This window comes from Hibiscus syriacus, unplaced genomic scaffold (genome assembly GCF_006381635.1).
Source record: "Hibiscus syriacus cultivar Baekdansim isolate YM2019G1 unplaced genomic scaffold, ASM638163v2 tig00110940_pilon, whole genome shotgun sequence".
NCBI classification, from domain to species: domain Eukaryota; kingdom Viridiplantae; phylum Streptophyta; class Magnoliopsida; order Malvales; family Malvaceae; genus Hibiscus; species Hibiscus syriacus.
In genome coordinates this window covers 1110922-1134445 of record NW_024062923.1, presented here as the reverse complement: position 1 = coordinate 1134445, position 23524 = coordinate 1110922, and the positions used below count along the sequence as shown (strand labels likewise).

Below are 23524 nucleotides of genomic sequence, written 5' to 3'. Positions count from 1 at the left end.
TTTTGATCTTGAGGGTAGTAATCATATAATTTGGAAATGGTTTCTTTTTGCTTCCTTTTGGCTTTGGAACTATTGGATGGAGAAGTGGGGTATTGTCTCTTCTTATGGGGGCTTTGTGCAACACAAAAATATACTAGAAATCTCCTCTTTGCTCGGTTATCTGCATGTTGGGCTCTCTGCATTATTTCGTATCTGGTTGGTGGACTCATTTTGGCCTGCTTGGATTTGAGGAATGAATTCGTAATCAACAGTGTTCGGTTCTCTGTTCTGGATTTTTCATTCGTATTCTTGAACCTTGCCCTTTTTTGAGTTGTTCGCTTACTTTTTTGCTATGCTCATTGTTGATTTCAATTATATGATATCCAGAAGCATAATAAGTTCTTGGTGCTGCTTTGAATCAGATTGCTTTGAGATGTCTTATAAGCTCTTCTAAATACTTTATATGTTCATTTTGTAATGCATCAACTTTAAGTTGGTAAGTCTAGTTTTAAAGCAAATGTGGAAGACCTCAAGTTATATTGGTTGTTTAACATTCCCTCTTGCCACCCCCTCCAAAAGAAACGAAGTTGGTATCTGGAATTGGACTACTGAATCCTTTATGGCCTGAGATAGAAAGAGAAATTTCTACATTTTTAGATTGATGTTTATCACGACAAACAATTACTTCATCTTGGCCTCAGCTGACAATTCTTGGGCACAGTGTTTTGATAGAATGAAATATTTTCTTGTATGGGCAGGTTGTTTGAGGTTTATGGTCTGGAAACAAAATTGAAGCTGCTTGTCAAACAGTTACCTCCTCTCCAAGATGTTGGTCCGCAGAAATGCGTAGCATTCAGTGTTGATGGTTCTAAATTTGCCGCTGTTGGAGTGGTAAGCAGTCATCTTGAATTTGATCAATGCTTGTTTTCCTTTCTCATGTTGGTAACTTCTATTGTGATCAACAATAGGATGGGCATCTTAGAATCTTGGAATGGCCAAGCCTGCACACTATTGTAGATGAAGTAAGAGCACATGAATCCTTTCGGGATATGGATTTTAGGTAAAAGTGAGCCTATTTGCATGCAATCGTAATGTAATTACTGTCTAGAAATCTTATTGACAATAAGATGTGCCGTTATGAGACTTCTTGCTCAACAAAAATATTCTAATGACTTTTAAAGGGGTTGAAAAATCTTCTTGCATGTCATTTTTTTTTGTTAAAAAAGTGAATCATGTATATATTTTCTATAGTTAAATTTGTTTCGATGGTTTTTCATTTCCAACATGACTTTTGAATTTTGCTTGGTTTGCTTTTCATACTCTAGCCTCGATTCAGAATTCTTAGCGTCAACATCTACAGAGGGTTCAGCAAGAATCTGGAAGGCAGATGATGGTATTCCTTTAATGACTTTAGGTTGCAACTCAGTATCATTCCTTTAACCAATGATTTTCTTTATATATGCTAAATTTTGTCTTTCTGACAAACTTTTAGTCTGTTTTTGTTTGTAGGATGAAAAGATTGAATTATGTCGGTTCTCCCTGGATGGGACAAAACCATTTTTGTTTTGTGCTGTTCAAAAGTTTAACCATGCTTTAGTTTGAAGCAAACGATTTATTTTCAGTTATTAAATGACTTTTACAAAAACTGCATGCTGAAATTTGACAGGTAATAAAGCAGTTACTGCAGTTTATGACATAACCAGATGGAATAAAATCGGGCATAAGAGGCTACTCAATATTTACTTCTTGATAGCCTTGTTTGCCCCTCAATATTTACTTCAGTTATCATCTTCAAGTGCAATGACAATGGTCTATTATAACCCAATGCTTTACTCTCCCCTCCAGATTTGCTTGCTTGTATTTTCAATTTTCCATCTGTTTCTCTCTTTTGTCATCTCCCCACATGCTTTAATTGTTTAAGAGAGAAAAGTGTAGAAGTTCCTAAAACTAAAGGTGTTCATTTTTTATGCGGTTCTGGTATCTGTATCTTTCGCTTCAAGTCTACAACTATCAATTTTTAGAGTTTGCAATGTTTGTTTTTCTTGAAATAGGTTTCATTTTCCAAAAAAGATAAAAAAGTTATCGAAGAAAAAAATACAAGAAAGTAAAGGAGATGTAATGTACTTCTGGGCATGCCTTGAAGTTGATCGCAGTGGTGAAGGAACCATCGATGCGCTTACATTTTGGTCAATGTGTGATATATTAAATGCTGGGCACTGCAGGTTTGTTTCACTATATATACTAGGTTTGGGTGTAATTTCTACAGCTTATGTGAGGGTCTTTTGCTTGCCATGTTGTAGATATACGGATTATCTCTTCCTACAATGAGTTGCTTTCTCCTTTGTTCCTTCTTCCTCTATGTGTTGGAGGGTCATATTCTTATACCCATGTCTGAGTATGCATCTCCCATAGGTGTCAGACACAGATACTTCCAGAAAAATAAGTCAAATAAATATCTCTTGGGATCAGTTTTGTCAAAATTTTCTTGTTGAAGCCATCATGGTACAGCTCTGAATACTGTTACCAAGCACAAGATCAAGGAAAACATTATACTATTGTTATGTTTACATGGTAAAAACTGCTTTTTCCTGTTCAATGACATCTTTTAGCAAGCCAAAAATAGCATAGGTGGGCCTGCAAAGAGGTGAGGGCCTAAGTGTTGTGTTTACATGGTAAAAACATTTTTTCAGGTTTTAAGCCTGGTTTGATCGAAGTTCAACTTCATGAATCTAAACATGGGCCAACATCAGGTTCAATAGGTTAGAAATGATTATTTTTTATTGGTAGGCTAACTCAGAATTTGTTGCTCATGAACCTTGGCTGGGGGTTGGATTTAGTTGTAGAAGGTGATCATCTTCCTATTAAAATTTGAACAAACTTCTTGCCAAAAGCTTGGCCTTGGGGAGTCTAAGTTGGTTAGTTGCTGTGCAGCTTTGTTATTTAACTTGCAATAGATAGGCGTGGATGTTAGGTTACTTTTAATTACTGTATGTGAAGTATATGGATTGGTTTAGAAGATTTTTTAATTGCCTGCAGAACTGCTTTTGAAAATGCCTTCCGGAAGATGTATGTCTTGCCATCTGATATGGAAGCTCTTCCTCCCATGCCCAATGTTGAAGGTCACTGGTCTGCCTTGCACAGCTGGGTGATGCCTACCACTTCCTTTTTGGAGTTCATAATGTTTTCTCGGTAATTCTATGAGTACTGTCTTTTTTCATATCATCTTTTCTCCTTCTTTCAGTATCTTTTTGGATTATTGCACAGTGAGATGATGAGTGTAAACTTGTATAATCGAATTACAGGATGTTTGTCAATTCTCTACATGGCTTGCATACCAATTCTAGCGATGTCAATATTTGTTTGTTGGGTTCATCGGATCTTGAGGTAAGCTTTGTGGTTTCATATGTCTTCCGTTGGTTCCATTGAGAGTCTGATCATAGCATTCCTCTATATGTTCAGAAAAAACACTGTTACTGTCGGGTTTTGGAACTCTTGGTCAATGTCTGGGCTTACCATAGTGGGCGTAGGATGGTCTACATTAAGCCGCACTCTGGTTTGCTTGAAGAGCAACATCCGGTCGAACAACGAAAAGCATTTATGTGGGCTAGATATTTTAACTTTGCATTATTAAAGGGCAAGGATGAAGATCTAGCTGGGGCTTCAGACGATGATGACCAGCCAAGGAAGACATGGCTATGGTCAATGACGGGCGAAGTGCATTGGCAAGGGATTTATGAGAGGCAGAGGGAAGAAAGATATAGGCTGAAGATGGAAAAGAAGATGGAAAACAGGGAGAAAAAATTGGGAAGGCGTAGGAATGGATACAAGAAGAATCCACTTGGATTATAGGATTACCTAGAACCTAATAAATGGCCATATTCTAACTTGGAAACACCAATCTCTGAAATCCTCTCTTTTCTCTAACTGGAAAGCAGGAAAAACTACTGTGGACATGAGAAGCCTAGTTACATCTAACATCACACGGTTGGTCACACTTTTATTTGAGTAAATGCTTTTCAAGGAGTGGAGGGGAAACAACAATAGCTTCCCAGACTATTTGCCTATTTACAAGATCCTCGCACCATATCAGGTTTTTGTTTAGAACTTTCATAACATGTAATTCAATATATATATATATTTACACTATTCTTTAGTGCTAGAAGTCTAGTAGATATATTCTTTCGTCATTGTACATATATCTTATATTATTTTCTTTAATGGAGGGGCAATTTTGATGAGAAATGTAGGTTAGTCTTGGGTACAGGCTTGCCATTCTCAATTCTAATCGACAGTTTGATGAATCTTTGTTTCTTTCCTCCTGTGTGAATTGGTTTTCCATCCTGAAGTATTTGTCATAAATATGGTCTTTTGATTTAGAAAAGAAAAGAAAGGTGGAACATGGTCGGATGGGTCGTTCGGCCCGGCTCATGCAAATTAGGCCAAGAGTTTCGTCAATGAAGGTTTATTCGACTCGAATTATAACTTAATAATATATTTTTTTATTTATATTGAATTATAAAATAAAAAATACTTGTTCAATTGTGAGCTAGGTCATTCTGTTGGCTTGAGTTAGGCTTAGGTAAAAGAAGTAAAAAAAAAATGGATTGTGTGGCCTGCTATTTAGTCTAGCTGAAGGTATTTCTGTATCCATATTAACCTTCCGTCAATGCACCTAATATTATATATTTTTTCAATTATTCAGTCATTAATTATCAAACTAGAATTAAATAGATTTATGATACTTAACATAAAGGGTTTGATCTCTCTATTCGCGCGCATGATTAACTGTTTACTTTTTAAAGAGTTTTCAGAAGAAGAATATTTAATCTCGATTGTCGGGTTTTAATAAAAAAATCTATATGGATTCTTATGAATAATCTTATTTATTTAATTATATTTAATATCAAATGTTTGAAAATTATATTTATTCAATAATATTTAAATAAATACTGTCTTGTACCTACCCAAATTAATAAAAAAAAATTATGTTTTAAAAAAAATAAATACAAATGATAATTTATGAAATTAAAATTGTTACTGTATTAAATAACAGAACTTATGTAAATTTCACTCACAAATAAATGATTAGGAAACAAATATGGTTAGCTCTTTTTTAAGAGAAGAAAAAGAGATGTTATATATATATCCCATCTTCTCGGGACTAGTCTTGTACCGAGAAATGCTGCGTGCTGCAGCAGATAAAATTTTACAAGTTTAAGGTCAAAACAAAAACATCAAAAGAGGATTTGCCATTGAAAGCTCACAAAAGGCCATTAAATTATCTTCTTAAAAAAAAAAAGAGAAGAAAAACCGGTTCTTGTGAAGATGCGGAAATTATTACAGTTAAACTAATTTAAAGGCCGACAAGATAGCGTAAACACCTCTACCAGGTTTTTTGTTTTCTATACAAACAGAGTTTGAATCAGCAGAGAGAGTACTCGCAATCGAGTAAGCGAGAGAGTATCTCCTCACAACTTGGCCGCTCCTCTGGTTCTGCCCAGCAATCTGCAATCACCAAAACATTATAACGTACTAAATTTTGCGTCAAATGAGGGAGTAGTTTCACGGCGAGGAAGGCTTATGCAAGTTATAACTAAATATGATATAAAATGTTACAGCAATTGTATCATTTTGGGTACATACTTGAAAGGTAATTTTTCTGTATATACATAAATTTATGTACATACCCAATATGTTACAATTATTGTAACAAATCAAGTTATCTTTAGGTAAATATTTGTAGTAGCCTTCTGTCTGGTACGTGGTCCATGTATTTGTTGCCATGAAAGGAATCAAGATGAATGAATTAAAAGATTGTACGGTAGACCTGAAATTAGCCTGCTTAGGGGGCCTTCTGGAATCTCCAACCGTGAGCCTTCATTGGCGACAGCATAAACCACCTGAACCAATGTAAGAAACATACCATGTATCTTTAATAATCGAAAGATTAAAAAAAAACTAAATCAAATTGGTTTGAAAGAGACCGAGTAACAGCATATTCCATATACCTTTTTCGGCGGTACACCTTCCCAGGGTCTATTTAGAGTAGAGAGCTCCCACATTATCACCCCGAGGCTAAAAATGTCGCACTTCTCGCTGAAGGGTTCATTGCGTATGAGCTCAGGAGCCATCCATTCTGGTGTTCCTGCAGATGCAGAATCTTTCATGGGTCGGCTGTTCATTATTCTTGAGAGCCCGAAATCACAGATCTTCACAGTCCAGTGCTTGTTCACAAGGCAATTAGCACTTTTCAGATCACGGTGTACTATTTTCATCCGATGTATACACATCAACCCCCTATATAAACACGAGATAAATATAGTCAGTGTGGCACTTCATGCAGTGCCTCTATCCAGGGCAGGATCAATTATAGTTTTTACATAAAAACCAAGGAATCACTTGTAGATACAAACAGAAATATCACATTTTAACAGAAAGTACAGTGAACTTAAGAACTAGGAAAATTATTTAACATATAAATGTAAATTCATATGCTCCTATCAAGAACATAAATAGTGAAAAAAGAAAGAAAGAAAGAAATCAAGTACACATACTAAAGCTATCAGACACCCGTAATTCTAGTTCTTCGTTTTCCATAAACTTAAATATACAGGTTCAAAGATGGAATTTAAAAAAATCCCTATGCAAAGCGTGATTAGTCAAATGTTATTAAGGTGTCTCACTGGTTGATTGTTCCTAAAGAATATATATATATGACAACTGGAACAAAGAAACCAAGTATGACCCCGCTGAATACATACTCGTGTGACTCTAGGTATAGACTTAATTTGAGAAAATGATAACACAACGAATTGCACTATATTAAATTTAAATATGAAGGCAGAGGAAGATGTTTTGCACTTTTCAGAGTTATTAAAAGGCCTATCATACCTGCATATATCACGCAACATTTTAAGTCTCTTACGCCAGTTCAATCTATTTTTCTGACCACTCAAATGGATTAAAAAGTGTAATGATCCCATCTCCATATATTCAGTAATCATTGAAAGCTGTGGTGGCTTTGTGCATGCACCCAAAAACAAAATAACTGCAAAAAACAGAGCTCCTCAGTTCACTGAATGATGTAACAAAACAAACTTGCCAATGTTTTGTATGGTGCAATAGAAAAAAATGAACATATATTTGATAACTTATTGTAGACACACTGCCAATGCTCAATTTATTTATTTTACTCCATCTCTCAGTTCTGTATTTTATTATGAAACCATCCTAAACAAACAAAAGAGTACAATTTAGAAAAGGTAGGAGTACCATTGGGATGTCGAAGTCGGCTGCAAGTACAAACACATGGAAACACAATAGATTGAAAAGAGGATTATGTCAGAGAGAAAGATATATAAACATGAAAATATTAATTCTTTGAACATATCATGGAAAAGATACCCAAGAATTGATATCTCATTGCAGAAGTCTTCCATATTTTCTTCAGTAAGATCTTGTTCCAGAAACACCTTGATTGCAACATCTGTTCCATTCCATACACCACGAAAAACTTCTCCAAAAGACCCTGGAGAAAACACACAAGAATTTGGAAAAACACGATTTGTTCAGTGGAAATTTCTGGAGTGGCCAACTTCCAATGCAAAATTAAGCACAAAAAGATAATGCTTTGCCTAGTGAATCAGTAAAAGCAGTTTACAATTAGATTTCGCCATTTCCAACAATAATAATACACATGAAACAAACAAAGGATGCAATGAGTATCAATCAGATTTCCCAAAGATAGTTTGCCAGGGGCATCTAAGCATAATTAAATCTGCCTTGCTCTAGGATATTCTTTTACCCTTTTGCACAAGATGTGTCTAGGTTCTTTGCTCAAGGAGAAAGACAAACATCACCTTGAAAACAAACTCATCTGTTCTGTGACTTATATCTTTTAGGGTTTTATTATTATTATTATCAGCCTCACCATCGTCTTTTAGTTATTGAGGAGGAATTTTGTTACCATGGCCCAGGGCATGCTGTTTTCACACCCTTCTCAAATTATAATCTCCACAACTGATACCTCCAAAAAGAAGCTAAACAAAATAAACAGAATAAATTTTGAAGCATAGAAAAATTTATGTATAATCTTCTCAACACACACATGTGCATAATTGTCCTCAAGACAGTACCTCTTGAATGACAGCCTAACAAACGGGGAAAATTTATGGGTTAACAAAAAGAAAAAGAGGCCTAGATAGAAAAATAGATGATGAGTAAATAGCCCTAAATAAACACAAGGCCAAAGAAATTTAAACAACAGCAATATCTATTAATAAGAAACATGATTTCATCACATAATTTTAGTTGTTTCTTTAAATCTTTATTTGATCCAATTTCAGTACTTAGTATTTATCAGTTTATTTCTTGACCCAATTTTGCAAGATTGATGTTATTACATTAGTAATTTCTAAAACTAACCTTTCACACACATCAAATAAAAAATTTACTACATATTTCAGAAGCTAAAATAAAGAAACATTGAACTGGCATTATTTTAAGTTCCTCCCAGATGCATCTGCTGTATTTAAAATAGCATTTAGGATGGAATGCTTTAGCATAGAACATAGACGGCATGAATCTAACAGAATGAAGCAGGCCCAGAGAAGTTTCATAGCAATGATATTGAACCTCAAATAGTGCTTACCTATCCCAACACGAGTTCCAACAGTTAATTCGGAGAAATTAATATTCCATTCGGGGTAAGGTAGTAAAGGGTTATTGTTGAACATTCGAGATTCAAGAATTTTATTCCATGTTCTAATCATTTCATCATTTGGTAGACAGCCTGAAAGTCCACTTCTCTCTGATGTTTGGCTTCTATAAGCATGTGGAGATGATGGCAACGACACTGCTTTTTGAGAATTTATTTGATCCCTTGAAAGGTTATACAATGCGGACCTCCCACCAGCAATTTTATTGTGGCCATCAAGTTGACAATTGGATACCTAAAAGAACAAGCATAATACTTCAGTTATCTATTTTTTTTTATAAGAAGAGAAGGCCTCGTTAAAAACCCCCTTCATGATTAATGGAGCGCCAGAAGGTGCTCCTTAATCAGCGGAAGGAGGAAAAGAGTGCCTCAGAATTCATTAATAACATAAAAGATACATAAAGTTTAAAAGTAGACAAAATCACCCCCCTTACAATGAACAACCCGAAAAACAGAAAATAAACTTCCCAAGCAACATCTAATTAGCCAATTCCAGCCTTAGCTAAGCCATCAGCGTCAATATTAGCTGTCCAAGCTACCCATCGAATTACACCCTCCAAATCTTTTAACTTATAGACAATGTCCTTGACAATTGTAACATACACATCTGGACATCTATCAATATTCTTAACCCATTCCACTGCCAACTTACTATCACTTTCAATAAACTTCAGTTATCTATTAACTACATTAGGTAACTACATCCTCTCAAATGGAAAGATTTGTCAAGTTTTACCTTTGAAGGCCAAGCCAGTAAAAAGGGTTTTGCAATCAGAAAGCAAAATAAAGAATATAAAAAAAGCTAAGTGTGACTATCTGATGACAATATGCATAAAAGTCCGCACAAGATTAATTGTACAACAAATGTTTGTTTCTTTTGCAATCACATTGTACACATTGCAGTGGGACTATCTATCTGTTTGGGTGTGTGGGGGGGGGGATGCAAGAATATGAAGTGTAGAACTATGTTTTTATTCTATAATCAGTAGCAGAAAATTATAACATTAAAGGGGGAAAACATTGGCTAGAGGAAAAAGTTCTTCAATTGACCTCTTAAACATTAAAAACAGATGACTTAGTAGGGGCGGAAGGAAGAAGTCAATCTTTAATTTGCTTAAAGGGGAGAAATCTGCGGTGAAGAGATGGTCAGGAAAGAGGCATTTGGAGTTACTGGGCAGAATTTCTAGTCTTGAGAAATCAATTCAGGAAATGGAATTGGCTATGCAGCAGGGTTCTTCTACGGTGTCTATGAAATTAGTGGTTCAAGCGAAAAAATAATTATGGGATCTATATAAAAAAGAAGAACTGATCTGGTTACAAAAGTCGAAACTGAAGTGAGGATTTGAAGGTGACAGGAATTCTAGATTTTTTCATCAGTACGCTGGAATCAGAGGCAGGTTGAATGGCATTAAATATCTTAAAGTGGATAAGAAGCTGATTTCTGATCCAAGGTTGATTAAAGCTTGTGTGATGGATTTCTTTCAAAAAGTGTATAGCCAGAATACTTTTGAAGTTGAAGAAATGGACTTGGACTTTCCGAAACTCTCGGAGGTTCATAGTTCGATTTTAGAAAGATCCTTCTCGAAGGATGAGATTTGGGATGTAATAACATCCTCGGATAATAATAAAACTCCCGGACCCGATGGATTGAACTAAGGTTTCTTCAAAAAAAATTGGCCGAATTTGAAAGAAGAGATTGTGGCTTTCTTTGAAGAATTTTACAAGGAGAAGAATTGGGAGAAGGGGGTGAACCATTCTTTTATTACCCTTATTCCAAAGAAGGTCAATCCGGATTGCTTGGATGATTACCGACCTATTAGCCTTGTAGGAGGGCTTTATAAAATTCTTTCGAAGGTGTTATCAAGAAGATTGAGGTTATGTATTAATGATATTATTAGCCCTTCACAATTCACTTTTATTCCGAGGAGACAAATTATGGATTGTTCGTTTATTGCGAACGAGGGTATTAACTTTTGGAGGAAAAAAGGGTTGGAGGGAGTTGTTTTTAAGGTGGACTTTAAAAGAGCTTATGATTCTGTGGATTGGTCGATTTTGTTGAGAATCATGGAGCATATGGGATTTGGTGAGAAAAGGTGTTCTTGGATTTTCAAATGTGTCTACAACTTCCATATCAGTGTTAGTAAATGGCTCACCTATGGATGAATTTAAAATCACTAAAGGGCTGCGTCAGGGCTGTTCCTTATCCCTTTGTTTTTTAATTTGGTAGGTGAGTTATTAAACTTGTTGCTTGCTAAAGCAGTGAATGTTGGGCTGTTCAGAGGTTTTGAGTTAGGTAATCAAGTGCGTTCCTTTATGTTGTTGCATTTGCAATTTGCGGACGATCTTATAATTTTCTGCAATGCCTCATTAGGGGAATTGCATAATGTAAGAAGGGTGTTATCAATCTTTGAAATGATGGCTGGGTAGCAATTAAATTTAACAAAGAGCAGAATTTTGGGCATAAATGTAATATCCCAAATCAGGGTCAGTGACTAAATTGCAAATTTTGAAAGTTTTGTGCTCAATTTAGAAATAAATTAAAAGTCTCGAGAGTTAAGTAAAGAATTTTAATATTGGATTAAATAGCAATGATGGATGAACTAAAGGGGCAAAATGGTCTTTTCATGGGAAAGATTTTTATCTTCCCTTTTTGAGTATTATAAAACGTGGGAAATATGAGAGAGTTCCAGACTTATCTTCTTCATTCTCTTCTTTTCCACCGTGAAGCCATAAGCAAAGGTAAGATCTCTTGTTAGTTGATATTTAGCTGAATTTAGGATTTGGTTATGATTATGTGAAAGTGAACTATGTGTTATGTGAAATGATAAGTATAAAAGAAAATGCCCATGTTATGTGTCTTGAGAGCTAGGGGTATACTTGATCCCTAGTATATGTATATGATTCTTAAGGAATGATATGTGGTCCTTATGGACATTATTATATGGCACTACGGTGCAATTCTACGCGGCACTCCGATGCAATTCTACGTGACACTTCGGTGCAATTATACGAGCTGTGGTGACAGCATTAGTGCACAACCTCTATAGACTCACATATATATGGTTCTCACATGTGTACATGGGCTAATAAAGGAAATAATATAAAAGAACCTTGCATGATAGTATGTGATTGGTTTGTAATCTTTATGGTGTGAAGTGATATATGTGATATGATGATGTGTATATAGCTTGGTTAAGAGGAATTGATGCAAGAACATATGACAAAAAGATAAAGAACGAAAATAAGACTAATAAAGAGATAATAATAAATACCTTACATATGATTTACATGTTTTGTGCTATTAAACCTGTTATAAGAATATGTGAATGATGTGTGTATACAAGTGGATAGTGGTTGCATGACAGAATGTATGATTTTGTATGATATAATAAGTATAGATTATGAATGCATTAATAGTGGTTATATGTTTTTATGCCTCACTAAGTCATCGACTTAGCGTGTAAGTGTTTCACACGTAGGTTCCGGAAAGCTAGAAAAAAAGTGAAGAGGAACAAGACCGGTCAGTTACTTCTTATCGAAGATCAGATCAGAAAAGATGTCTTGAATTAGATGTATTCTGTATATTGAATATAGTTGGCATGTACTAATTGATTGAGTTAAACAAACCGCTGTGACTTTAATGAAAGTTTTAAATTTTCTCGAGTTTTTATCTTGAGTCAAAGTTTGAAAAGTCAATGTGACACCTCGGACTCGTAACCGGGTCGGGTACGGGTTGGGGGTGTTACAATAAACGTTAATCCAGAGCTCATAAAGGTGTGGGCTAATGTTATTGGTTGCTCGGTGGGTTCATTTCCGTCTGCGTATCTTGGTTTATCTCTTGGGGCTAAAAGGAATTCAATGGCTATATGGGAGTCGATTGTTCAAAGATCTAATAAAAAGCTGGCTGGTTGGAAGGCATCGTCGTTGTCCTTAGCCGGAAGGGTGGTATTGGTGAAATCAGTGTTGAGTGCTCTCCCTATCTACTTCCTCTCTATATTCTGATTACCGATATGTGTATTGAATGAGGAATGTTCTATATTCAAAGATCTATATGCTGAGTAATTTTCTAATGTCGCCTTTGGCGGAGGACTGTTAGGTTTGGACAGGGAATGGGGAGGACTGTTTTTCAGCCAAGTCGTGTATTAAGAATTTTTTGTTACATCGGCCGCTAATCCAATTTGGGTTAGAAACGTTTGGTTAGGTGTAGTCCCGCCTCGAGTGGAAACTTTCGTCTGGCTGGTTGTTCATCAAAGATTAGAGGTAAAAGAGGAGTTGTTGAAGCGTGGAGTTGCAAGGATCGCGGATTCACTTTGTCCGTTGTGTGGTAGGTTCTCGGAGTTTGTTTCTCACTTATTTGTCCATTGTGATGTAGTTTGGGGATTATGGTATAGATTTTTGCACCTTTGGAACGTCTCCCTTGTTGTTTCGGAGAGTCCGACTGCTTTGATCTCTATTTGGGCAGATCTAGTTTCGCGCTCGACGATTTGGACTTTCATTCCAGGGGCGGTAATGTGGTCGGTTTGGAAGTGTAGGAATGAGATTATTTTTAGAAAGTTGGACTCAACGCTGTTATTTTTTCTTGTAAGATATAGGATTGCAACATGGTTTGTAGCTAGATTTTCGGATTTGGTAATTCCTTTTGACTCTTTAGTGGGCGATCCAAAAGTAGTTGATTTTGCTGTGAATTCTAAGAGGGTCAATTTTACCTAGGTGCGTTGGGTTCCTCCTCCTTCGGGCTTCTTCAAAGTCAACATGGATGGTGCTATGGTTAAGGGGTGGTCAAGAGGAGGTATTGATGGTTTGCTTAGGGACAGTGAACGTGTGCTGCTGTGTTCATTATCAGAGAATGTTGGTCTTATCTTTGCTGAATTATTGTTGTGTTCATTATCAGAGAATGTTGGTCCTATCTTTGCTGAATTATTGCCTATTAAAAGGGGTCTGCTCTTATTTGAGGAGACCATCTTTATTCAAGGGGGAGGCTTAGAATCGGATTGTTCTACTGCTTTGGAGTGAATCAAAAATCTGGGTTGCTGCACTCCGTTGTTCGAGTCATTGGTAATGATGTTGTTGTTGTGGTAGAACAAGATGTTATTGTTAGGCATATTTTGAGATCCGCCAATTGGGAGGCGAGTGGGTTGGCTAAAGTAAGAATTGGGTGATTCCGATGTTTTCAGGGTTGGGTAATTTTGTTAGGTTTTGGGTGTTGCTGGTTGTTTAAGTGTGGTTTTGTATGTTTGGTCAGTTTTGGGTTGAGGTGTATTTTGATTGATTTGTTTGTATGGTACTTAGTATTATATAAATAAAATGTTGAGGCACTTTTTTCCTCCTTCCAATGTCCGTTAAGCTACTTCCGTAGCTTGAAGGTTATGAAGGGGGTTTTTAACGAGACCTCTTATTTTTATCAAAAAAAAAAAAGCAAACATAAAACAGAGGGCATCGGAATGGAAAATCTTTGATTCTAACAGAAAAAAAGACAACTTCATTCTCTCCTTAACGAAGGCAATACTCACGTACAAAGTAATTTCCTAATATAAATACCAGCAAAGGTAACCACACAAACGTCAAAAGTTTCCTATGACTCGTTAGTCCTAAACTGAATTCAGGTTCTCAGATATATAACCAATTTCACTTTTATAATAGTTAAATGTAATTCTATAATTCACAACAACCATAGAGGAGTTCAAGGCATTGAGGATGGTTTATGTCCTCTTTGTAAAATGGTTGAGGAGTCTTCATCGCATTTATTTTTTACTTGTTCGGTACTGGTCCTTATGGAACAAATTTTTGAAATTTTGGAGGTTTAGTTTTGTTTTTCATGCAGATGCAAAAAATTCTCCTAGCTTGGGATGAGTTGAAGACAAATTCTGCTATATGGGCATTCATTCCTGAGGTTGTTATTTGGACCATTTGGGAAGTTAGAAATTATATTGTTTTTGAAGGGGGGAAGCTTGACCAAACAGAATTATTCTTCTTAGCAAGATTTAGGCTTGCTTCTTGGTTCTTAGCTAAGCATAAGGATATTTCTATTCCTAAGGACTTTTTAATTTCTGATCCTTCAATAGGGGATTCTTACTCGTCCTACAATATCCTGAAGTCATCTATAATCCCTTGGTCACCTCCTCCTATAGGCTTCATCAAATTGAATGTGGATGCTGCCACTAGCAGTGATTGGAAGAAAAGTGGTCTTGGAGGTGTTTTAAGGGATCATTCAGGTGTAGATTTAGGATCTTTTCAGGAGTCTACTGGTTCGGGACCTCCGACATTGATGGAACTTAAAGCTATTCAAAGGGGTTTTTCTTTCTTCGCCTCTTTTCAAGAGATGGTTAAAGATCGGCTGATTATTGAGAGTGATAGCAGGGTAGCAGTAGACTGGATTAACAATGTTGATTCATGCCCAGTTGTGTATGCTTTTATTGTTAGAGATATAGTGGATAATCTTAGAATTTTTGAGGGGGTTGTTAGATGGGTTACAAGAACAGCAAATATAGACACTGATGCTTTAGCAAAGGCTGGTATAGGCTGACTTTTATGTTGTTTGCAGTTTTCGGTTGGTTTTCTGGTTCCAGTACGGGTGGGGTTTGTTGCTTATTGTAAGGGATTTTTGGCTTAGATTTATCTAGGTTGTAATTCTAATTTTGTTTAATGAAGTTCTAAGGCACTCTTTTCCTCCTTCCGCTGATTAAGGAGCTTCTATACAAGCTCCATTAATCAAGAAGGGTGTTTTTAATGAGGCCTTTAAATCTTATAAAAAAAAATCATAGAAGAAAACAGGGGCAAATGCTATGAAGCAACAGATGCAACAATCCCAAAGTATATTCATTCAAAATTGCAATACCAGAGTAATTTATACCAGCAAAGGTAGCCACACAAATCTCAGAAGTTTCCTAAGACTCGTTTCTCAAACTGATTTCAGGACTCAGGTCTTCAGATATATAATCAATTTCATTTTTATAGTAGTTACAATGTAATTCTAGAAATCAAAACAATCATAGAAGAAAATAGTGGCAGATACTATAAAGCAACGGATACAACAATCTCAAAGTATATTTATTCAAAATTGCAAAACTATCAGTTGTCTCGTATTATGCCCATTCACCCCAAATATCCTGAATCATTGACAGTCAAGTAAAAAAAATATATTTGTGTATAAGCAAAAAGGTAAAGACGTGTTTGCCAACATGAAGGGCTAGAAATAAAGACTTGCTAAGGTGCTGCACATTCTACCAAGAGAAAGTTAAATTTTTTTAGTTAACTAAAAACATACATTTTTCTGAAGATCAGGACTGTCATTCCTATCGGTTGAAGAATGGGAAAAAGACCTATCTTCCCTGTGCTCTTGCAAAAGACGATTTTGCTTCAATGTTTCATTCATAGCTCTGACAGCCCTGAAACAGTTCAGACATGATCCAACTTAAATCACCATTCAACAGAATGTAAGCCCCACATGCAGAAAAAACCCAGAAAGTTTTGAACACACACATTGATATCTAATGTTCAGGTAACACTTGGGACAAGCATATAAATATAGGCAAGATTTGGTTCAAGTGATCCAAATATACTAGTGGACCGAAATCTGAGATTCTAAGATGTACTGCTAGACAACTTCATTTTAACCACTAATGTTATGTTTGGTTACATAAGTATTAACACAAGGAAAAGCTTAATTATTACATGAGTTTTTAAAATAGCTTGTGAGCAAAAACTCAAGTAAAAATAATACTTATTCAAGATAAGTATTATTTATTCCTTCGCTTTGTTCAAACTTAGTCATGCGATTGGCTAAAAATTACCTAGTAAAGTTAGGTTATTGCAAACACATGTGCTAAAACATGAGGAAAAAATAGAATACCTACCAAACGTAGCATAAATGTTTAGTTCAAGATCCAAATTAAAATGAGAAAAAGTAAGAAGCCAAAAAGTTTGGAGGAAAAAAAAACTAGATCTTTTCCATCCATTAGACAAAGTTCAAAGAGAAGATATTAGATGATGTAACCACAAAATTAATATCTTCTATATAAAGAAAGATAATGGAGAAAAAGACGTAAGATTAGAGCCCATCCATTTTTCCTTAATAAATAAAACCATATTAGGCTAATAATAAAATTTAGAAATCCTTGTTTCCAATATTCTATACAATAGTCAAAAACACTTTTTCCGACATTTCGACTACATTGGGAAACCCTTGTTCATTTCTTCAAAGTTCATATTAATTATATTTAGAATGTAAAGTGAAAAAGAAAATGAAAGCATTTCTGGAACCAAAAAGGCACCAAGGTTCAATAGCATCGAACATGAGAGCAAATAGAGCAAGAACTTTATGGCATCAAATCTACTGAACATTTGGAAAAAAATCAAAAGTTGGGGAACTTTTATTAGCATTCAAAATAAAAATGCTAGCAAGAGAATCTTAAGCAAATTAAACTAGTAAATCAATATGCCTAAGATTAAACAATAGCTCCAGCTGGAGAAAGAAAATTTGTGCAAATTAGATGCCAGTCAAAGCAGATTGGATACATTAGATTTAATACTAGGTAGACCTTAAATAAAGAGAAAACCGAGTAACTTGCCTACCAATTATTTCTCCATTTTGGAGAAGGAAAAAAAAGATGGCTTACATTTTAAGATCTATCACAAAACCATCTCCTACAATTGTAAACATAAAGGTTCGTGCTCCCACTGACAAAACAGCTGAATATCCACATTATTTTCTACCCTCCCCATCCCTTTTTCATTTTTTGTTTTTGGATGATAGATATTTGTCCAAGCGATGTGAGCATCACCAATGATATGATCTAGAAACATGCTTGACTACGAGGCCACATTTAGAACCACAATACTCTATCATGTGTACATCATTTTGTCAGGGTTGCTCTCTTTCCCCGCTCCTTTACAATTTGGTTGCCGAACTGTTGAGCTTGATGTTGTCGAAAGCTGTGAGGTTAGGCTTGTTTAGAGGGTTTGAGATTGGGAGTCCGGGAGATTCTTTTCAGCTCTCCCATCTTCAATTCGCAGATGATTTGTTAATTTTTTGTAATGCGTCTATTGGGGAATTGAAAAATGTGAGAAGGGTGCTTCTGATTTTTGAGTTGATGTCAGGGTTGAAGATTAATCTTTCAAAGAGCAGGTTATTCGGTATCAACGTGAATGACGGGATTATTTCTGAGTGGGCTGCTGCAATAGGGTGCACAGTGGGTTCTTTCCCAACGGACTACTTGGGGCTTCCTCTTGGGCCGAAGAAAAACTCAGTTTCTCTATGGGATCCGATTATTCAAAAGTTCTACAAAAAATTGACCGGGTGGAAGTCTACCTTCCTATCCAACGCTGGTAGAGTGGTGTTGATTAAGTCGGTCCTTTGCTCCTTACCAAAATACTTCATGTCGATTTTTAGATTACTAAGGTGTGTTTCAAAGAGGCTCAACTCAATTATGACAAGTTTTCTTTAAGTGAAGTCGAGTGTTAAAAACAAAATTCATTGGGTTAATTGGGAGATTGCTTGCAAGCCTAAGGCGTTGGGAGGGATTGGGGTTCCAAATCTTGAGCTTATGAATAGAGCTTTATTAGGAAAGTGGACCTGGAAGTTTGCCGATGAGAAAAACTCCTGATGGAAAAGGATATTTTGTTGCAAAAACATTATTGATCCGAATACTATGGGGGTGGATAGTTCGGCCTATTACAAAGCTTCTTGGATATGGAAAGGGGTTGTGAAGAATTGTTGTTCAGATGACGAGTTTGGGGAGTGTTTGCGAAGTAACTTTCTGCTGAAGGCGGGCAATGGGGACTCAATAAGATTCTGGCATGACGCTTGGCTGGACGGAGTTTCATTGAGGGTACGTTTTCCTCACTTGTTCACATTATCAATCAACAAGGAGGGGAAGATCACCGATTTCAGGAAAATTAATTCGTCACGCTGTTTTTAGGATATTGGCATGAAGAGGGGTGGATAGTTCGGCCTATTACAAAGCTTCTTGGATATGGAAAGGGGTTTGTGAAGAATTGTTGTTCAGATGAAGAGTTTGGGGAGTGTTTGCGAAGTAACTTTCTGCTGAAGGGGCAATGGGGACTCAATAAGATTCTGGCATGACGCTTGGCTGGACGGAGTTTCATTGGGTACGTTTTCCTCACTTGTTCACATTATCAATCAACAAGGAGGGGAAGATCACCGATTTCAGGAAAATTAATTCGTCACGCTGTTTTTAGGATATTGGCATGAAGAGAAATCTTGCCGATTGGGAGTTGATGCAATGGAATGAGTTTATGACATTGTTGTATAATTAAAATCCTTCGTCATCGATGGATGATAGTCTTGTATGGGCGGGAGAAGGTGATGGGAGGTTTTCAGTGAAATCTTGTCATGAAATTTTTCTTGGAAGCTCGGTCAATAGTTTTCCGTGGGAAAGAAATGTCTGGGCCGGTGTAGCTCCTACTAGGGTTGAATATTTTATTTGGCAAGTGGTGCACAAGAAGGTTGCAATCAAGGTAGAGCTAATAAAACGTGGGGTGCAAGGTATAGGAGATCTTTATTGTCCGTTTGTGGGTTGGTTCAAGAAACGGTTTCTCACCTATTCTTTTCTTGCTAAGTGCCTTGGGGGTTATAGACTAGCTTTTTACGCCAGTGGGAGGTTTCCTTTGCAATTTTGGAGTGCCCTGTAGCCTTATTTTCAGTTGGGTTTGATCTTGTGCCACGCTCATGCGTTTGGGCTTTCATCCCAAGAGCTGTTTTGTGGTCAATTTGAAAAATGAGGAATGTTATTATTTTTAATAATGGGAAATTAGATTGCGCTTTGTTATCTTTTCTCTCAAGGTAGAGAGTGGCATCATGGTTTTCTTCAAAATTTCCTAAATTGATGGTCTCTTTCAATAGTCTTGTGGGAGATCTGGTGCTAGCTGATCGTGTTATATTCGATAAAAAAATATCTCAAAAGGTAGCTAGTTGGTCTCCACCTCCTACTGGTTTTGTTAAAGTGAATGTAGATGGTGCTATGGACAGGTGGTGGTCGAAGAGAGGCATTGGCGGGCTTATCAGAGATGAGAAAGGATTGATGTTGGGTTCGTTCTCATAAAAAGTGGGATCCGATCATCCTATTATGGAAGAATTGATGGCAGTGAGGAGAGGTTTGAATTTGTTCCTGGATTCGGGTTTGTCGGTGAATCGAAAGCTTATTTTGGAGTCCGATAGTGTGGTGGCAGTGGAGTGGATAAAAAATACAGCTAGCTCCACTCCAATGTTTCTATCCATTGTTAAAGATATTGTGGTCAATTAATTGGGTTGTTGTTGTTCTATCCTAAATAAAGATTTTCGACTTTTGCTTTTGAGCGAGAATCAGGTTTAAAGAGAGCGATAGATATATTAAATTGATAGATGGGAGAAGGATTTCAGTTGGAATTGCAAAATACAATGATGTTTGTCCAAGGATAGCAGGGAAGGTCAGTCCAGTTATTCTGGCCCCAGTCTTGAGTGCAGCAGGACCTTCAAAGTTGAAAGCGACAGATTTTACCAGCAGGAATATTAGGGATGAAAGATCGTATAAAGCAGCTTTATTGTCTGTTAGTTTGAGAAATAATGCGTTGGGATATTCGGAGCTTCATTCTGAAGGGAGTCACAGGGAAAAAGTAATGAAGAATGTTCTGGAAATGCATATTCTGTCTGAGAGCTCGAGTTGGGTCAAAAGTTCTTTAATGGGGATTGTTAAGCTTTCCTTGGATTTTAACTCAGTTAAGGAGTTCTTTGATGATGAAGGTTATGAAGTTCAGATTGTTGGCTGGGGATATGCCAGGAATTCCTGCGTTATCTCTTTCAAATCCTACGAAGATATGATGGAAGCTTGGACAAAGAAGAAAGATGTGCTAAACTTGTGGTTTGAAAGATGTAATATAAAGAGAGAATGTGCGCGCTAGGAAGAGAGAGAATTAGAGAAAATTCGAAAAAATCCATTTCTTCTGTGGGAATGGATTGTGTTCATTGATAATCTTAGCAAAAGGGTCTCTAGACTGTGTTAAGGATTTTTTTAGTCCTTGAGGTCAGATTCTAAAAATTTTCATTCCAAGATTTTTAGATAATCTTAAGTCCTCGACGTTTGCTTTTGTCCAATTTGCTGAGGAGGAAAGTAGGAAGAAAGCAATCCAGTTTGTGAATGGGAAGTGGTTTGATGGGAAGAGAATTTTTGTTGGAGTTGCTATGTATCAGAAGGATAAGAGGAGGGAAGAGGATAAGGGGAAGAATGGTGGAGATCAGTCAGGGGAAGGATATTTCAAATACTGGAAGGCAGTTTGAGTCGGGTAGAGGTATGAGAGACGACAGATCATATAAGGATGTAGTAATTTCTGAATGTAACTTGGAGGTGTTAAGAAGAATGCTCCTGCTGTGAGGAACATTTGGGGATGCATTCTATCAGACACTCAAAATGGTGAAGAGATCATTAACAGGGATAATGAAACCTTCTTTTGATCTCGTTTCGTTAAAGGAGCTTTGGAGATGAGGGGGTGGAAGTTCAGATTGCGAGATGGGGGTACGTATGCAATGCGTGCATCATTACATTAATTCAGTTGAGGAGTTCTCTCACGTATGGATGAATAAGAAGAAAGAGTTGCTCTTGTGCTTAGACTGGTTAGCAGCAGTATTGAACAAGGATGGAGTTCCAATGGCTCTTTGTCAAATAGAGTTGTATGGATTGCCTTGTTATGTTGGAATGAGTCATTCGTGAAGAACTTTCTGGGAAGTGGGTGATTTTATTTGTTTTAAGAAGGAATCAGTGAACAGATCGGACCTGTCGGTGGCGAAAGTTTTGCTAAGGGTGGAAAGTCCTTATGATGTACCTGAGACGGTTACAATTGGTTCTTATGGCAGATCCTTCAAAGTTAAGATTTCGATGGGTTCTATTCTGAAAAAACCAGAAGAAGCGGGGAGGAAGATGGTGGAGAAAATTTCAAAAAAATGTAACAGTGGTTATGTCTTGTCTAGGGAAGGGGTTGAGAGATGTCCTTCTTTGGAAGCAGATGGGGATGAGTTCTCAGACGATGGTACATTCAAGTCATATCTTGGCTGAATAATGGCAGAACAGTTGGTGTGAATGGAGTTTGGGGGACAAGTCCCATCGGGAAAGTCACAGCAGAAATTCAAATTGTGGGCTGTCAGTTTCTTGGAAATAGGACTAACCAGATGGGAAGTCATGTGGGCCTGGGATTGAGGGGTTCAAATGATCAGGTTGACTTTGGTCAATCAGAGGAAAATGAGGTAGTGGGTTCTCCAATTAAAAAACTGATTCCTAATGGGCCTGCTTACAATATAAAATGGGTTGGGAAAAGGTTTATTCTACAGCCCAATCCCTATTCTGAAAATTCCTTGAATGTTGTTGATGAGGGAGAGGCTGGGATGATTAAGGAGAATATGCAGGGGGAGATGGAAGTGGTTCCAAGTGAACAGGGTGTCGAATTGGAGATAGTTCAATCTGCTGGCCAGAGGAGTCTAGATGGAGATCATGTATGTAGCTTTCAGACCCATAGTATGCAGAAAGGGATATAAGGTCAGATGATCAGTGGATGAAAGGAGATGAAGGTTATTGAGGATAAGCAATGCAGTCAAAATGAGGGAAGTGTATCAGTTCTAAGTGTAAGGATCAGGAATTATGAGAATCACGAGGGAAGTACTTCAAAACTGATGAAGGTGGGACAAATTTTAGCAAACGAGGATCACCCACTTCCACTTCTCAATCAGGTGAAGTGTAGTTCTCGATCTAAAAGTCTTAAAAATCAGAGTATACTCCCTACCAAAAAGAAGATGAATCAGAGGACATTGAGAATAGTTCCACATCGCTCAGGGAGTGTGTGCTCAGATAGTGAAGTGGCTATCAGTTTTTATAACTGAGTCTATATAAGGGTTGTTAGAAGGATGGTCAGGGATTCGGGGATCAAGATAGGGGTCATCTCAGTCTTCTCAACTTTCAGTTAAAGCTAGGAACGAGGCTGCAACTAGAGATCTGCGATTTGTTGGGAATTACTTTTAAAGGGGTCATCTATTAGAGGAAGAGATATTTAAGATGGAGATGAAGGGGTCTTCTCGGGGAGTATGATTGTTTTTGGTTTGTGTTGGTATGTATGACAGTTATTTCTAATGTCAAAGTTTAAAATAATAACATGGAACGTTAGGGGTCTAGGAAGAAGAGAAAAAACCAGAGCAATGGCCAGACTTGTTAATAGAGAGAAGCCGGTTATTCTTTTACTGCAGGAGACAAAGCTGAATGTTTGCCATTAAGGTCTATGGAGGAAGTTAGGGGGTAATCTTTTGAAAGGTGGTAGCTTTAATCCTGCCGAGGGCTCGGCTGGTGGACAGTTATTTATGTGGGATGAAAACATTTTTGAGGTCACAGCAGAACATATCCAAAACAGATTCATGGCGTTGTCAGGGAAGTTCAAGTTGCTTAACTTTGAGTGTTATCATAAATGTATATGGTCCATCAGTAGAGGCGGATAAAGAGGAGTTTTTCAGGGAATTGTTGTGCTTTGTTCAAGGTCTAAATCAGCCAGTTTGTATAGGGGGAGATTTTAATGCATATTTAGATACCGAGGAGAAATGTGGAGTATCTCAAAATTGGCATTGCATGGATTTGTTTAGATCCTTTGTACAACACACTAATCTTATGGATCTTCAGTTAGTTGGTGGAAGATTTACTTGGTGCAACAATAGATATTATCCCACTTGGGTAAGGCTTGACAGATTTATAATTAGCAGTTCTTTCCTTAACAAATTTCCAAAAGTGATACAGAAAATGCTACCCAAATCCCTCTCGGATCATAATCCGGTAGTGTTAGCAGAAGAATGCAACAATTGGGACC

The 23524-nt window shown here is 36.9% G+C and overlaps 3 protein-coding genes across 5 annotated transcripts in view; 2 read left to right on the top strand and 1 right to left on the bottom strand.

The window, feature by feature from the left end:
* Positions 1-714: 714 nt before the first annotated feature.
* On the top strand, positions 715-1643 carry LOC120147466 (SEC12-like protein 1). Its single transcript, XM_039160840.1, has 4 exons — positions 715-870; positions 948-1039; positions 1305-1404; positions 1489-1643. The coding sequence occupies exons 1-4, from the start codon at positions 730-732 to the stop codon at positions 1579-1581; spliced, it is 426 nt and encodes a 141-aa protein (XP_039016771.1). The 5' UTR covers positions 715-729; the 3' UTR covers positions 1582-1643.
* Positions 1644-2029: 386 nt separating this feature from the next.
* On the top strand, positions 2030-4042 carry LOC120147542. Of its 2 annotated transcripts, XM_039160889.1 has the most exons (5): positions 2087-2201; positions 2670-2825; positions 3016-3168; positions 3282-3363; positions 3439-4042. In XM_039160889.1, exons 3-5 carry the CDS (start codon positions 3044-3046, stop codon positions 3826-3828), a joined length of 597 nt encoding a protein of 198 aa, XP_039016820.1. In that variant the 5' UTR covers positions 2087-2201; positions 2670-2825; positions 3016-3043; the 3' UTR covers positions 3829-4042. The 2 variants fall into 2 exon arrangements, with proteins under 2 accessions (XP_039016819.1, XP_039016820.1); XM_039160888.1 differs by lacking the exon at positions 2670-2825 and having other exon boundaries at positions 2030-2201; positions 3439-4034.
* A 1338-nt stretch (positions 4043-5380) lies between these two features.
* The window catches only part of LOC120147729 (serine/threonine-protein kinase EDR1-like), a 49418-nt gene continuing 31274 nt past the window's right edge, over positions 5381-23524 (bottom strand). For both annotated transcript variants that reach the window (XM_039161034.1, XM_039161035.1), the window contains exons 10-17: positions 15960-16080; positions 8630-8930; positions 7384-7507; positions 7252-7271; positions 6871-7027; positions 5988-6276; positions 5807-5879; positions 5381-5484 (exon numbers count right to left, since the gene is read on the bottom strand). In XM_039161034.1, the coding sequence (XP_039016965.1) occupies positions 5402-5484; positions 5807-5879; positions 5988-6276; positions 6871-7027; positions 7252-7271; positions 7384-7507; positions 8630-8930; positions 15960-16080 (1168 nt within the window). In that variant the 3' untranslated portion in view covers positions 5381-5401. The remainder of the gene's footprint in view (positions 5485-5806; positions 5880-5987; positions 6277-6870; positions 7028-7251; positions 7272-7383; positions 7508-8629; positions 8931-15959; positions 16081-23524) is intronic.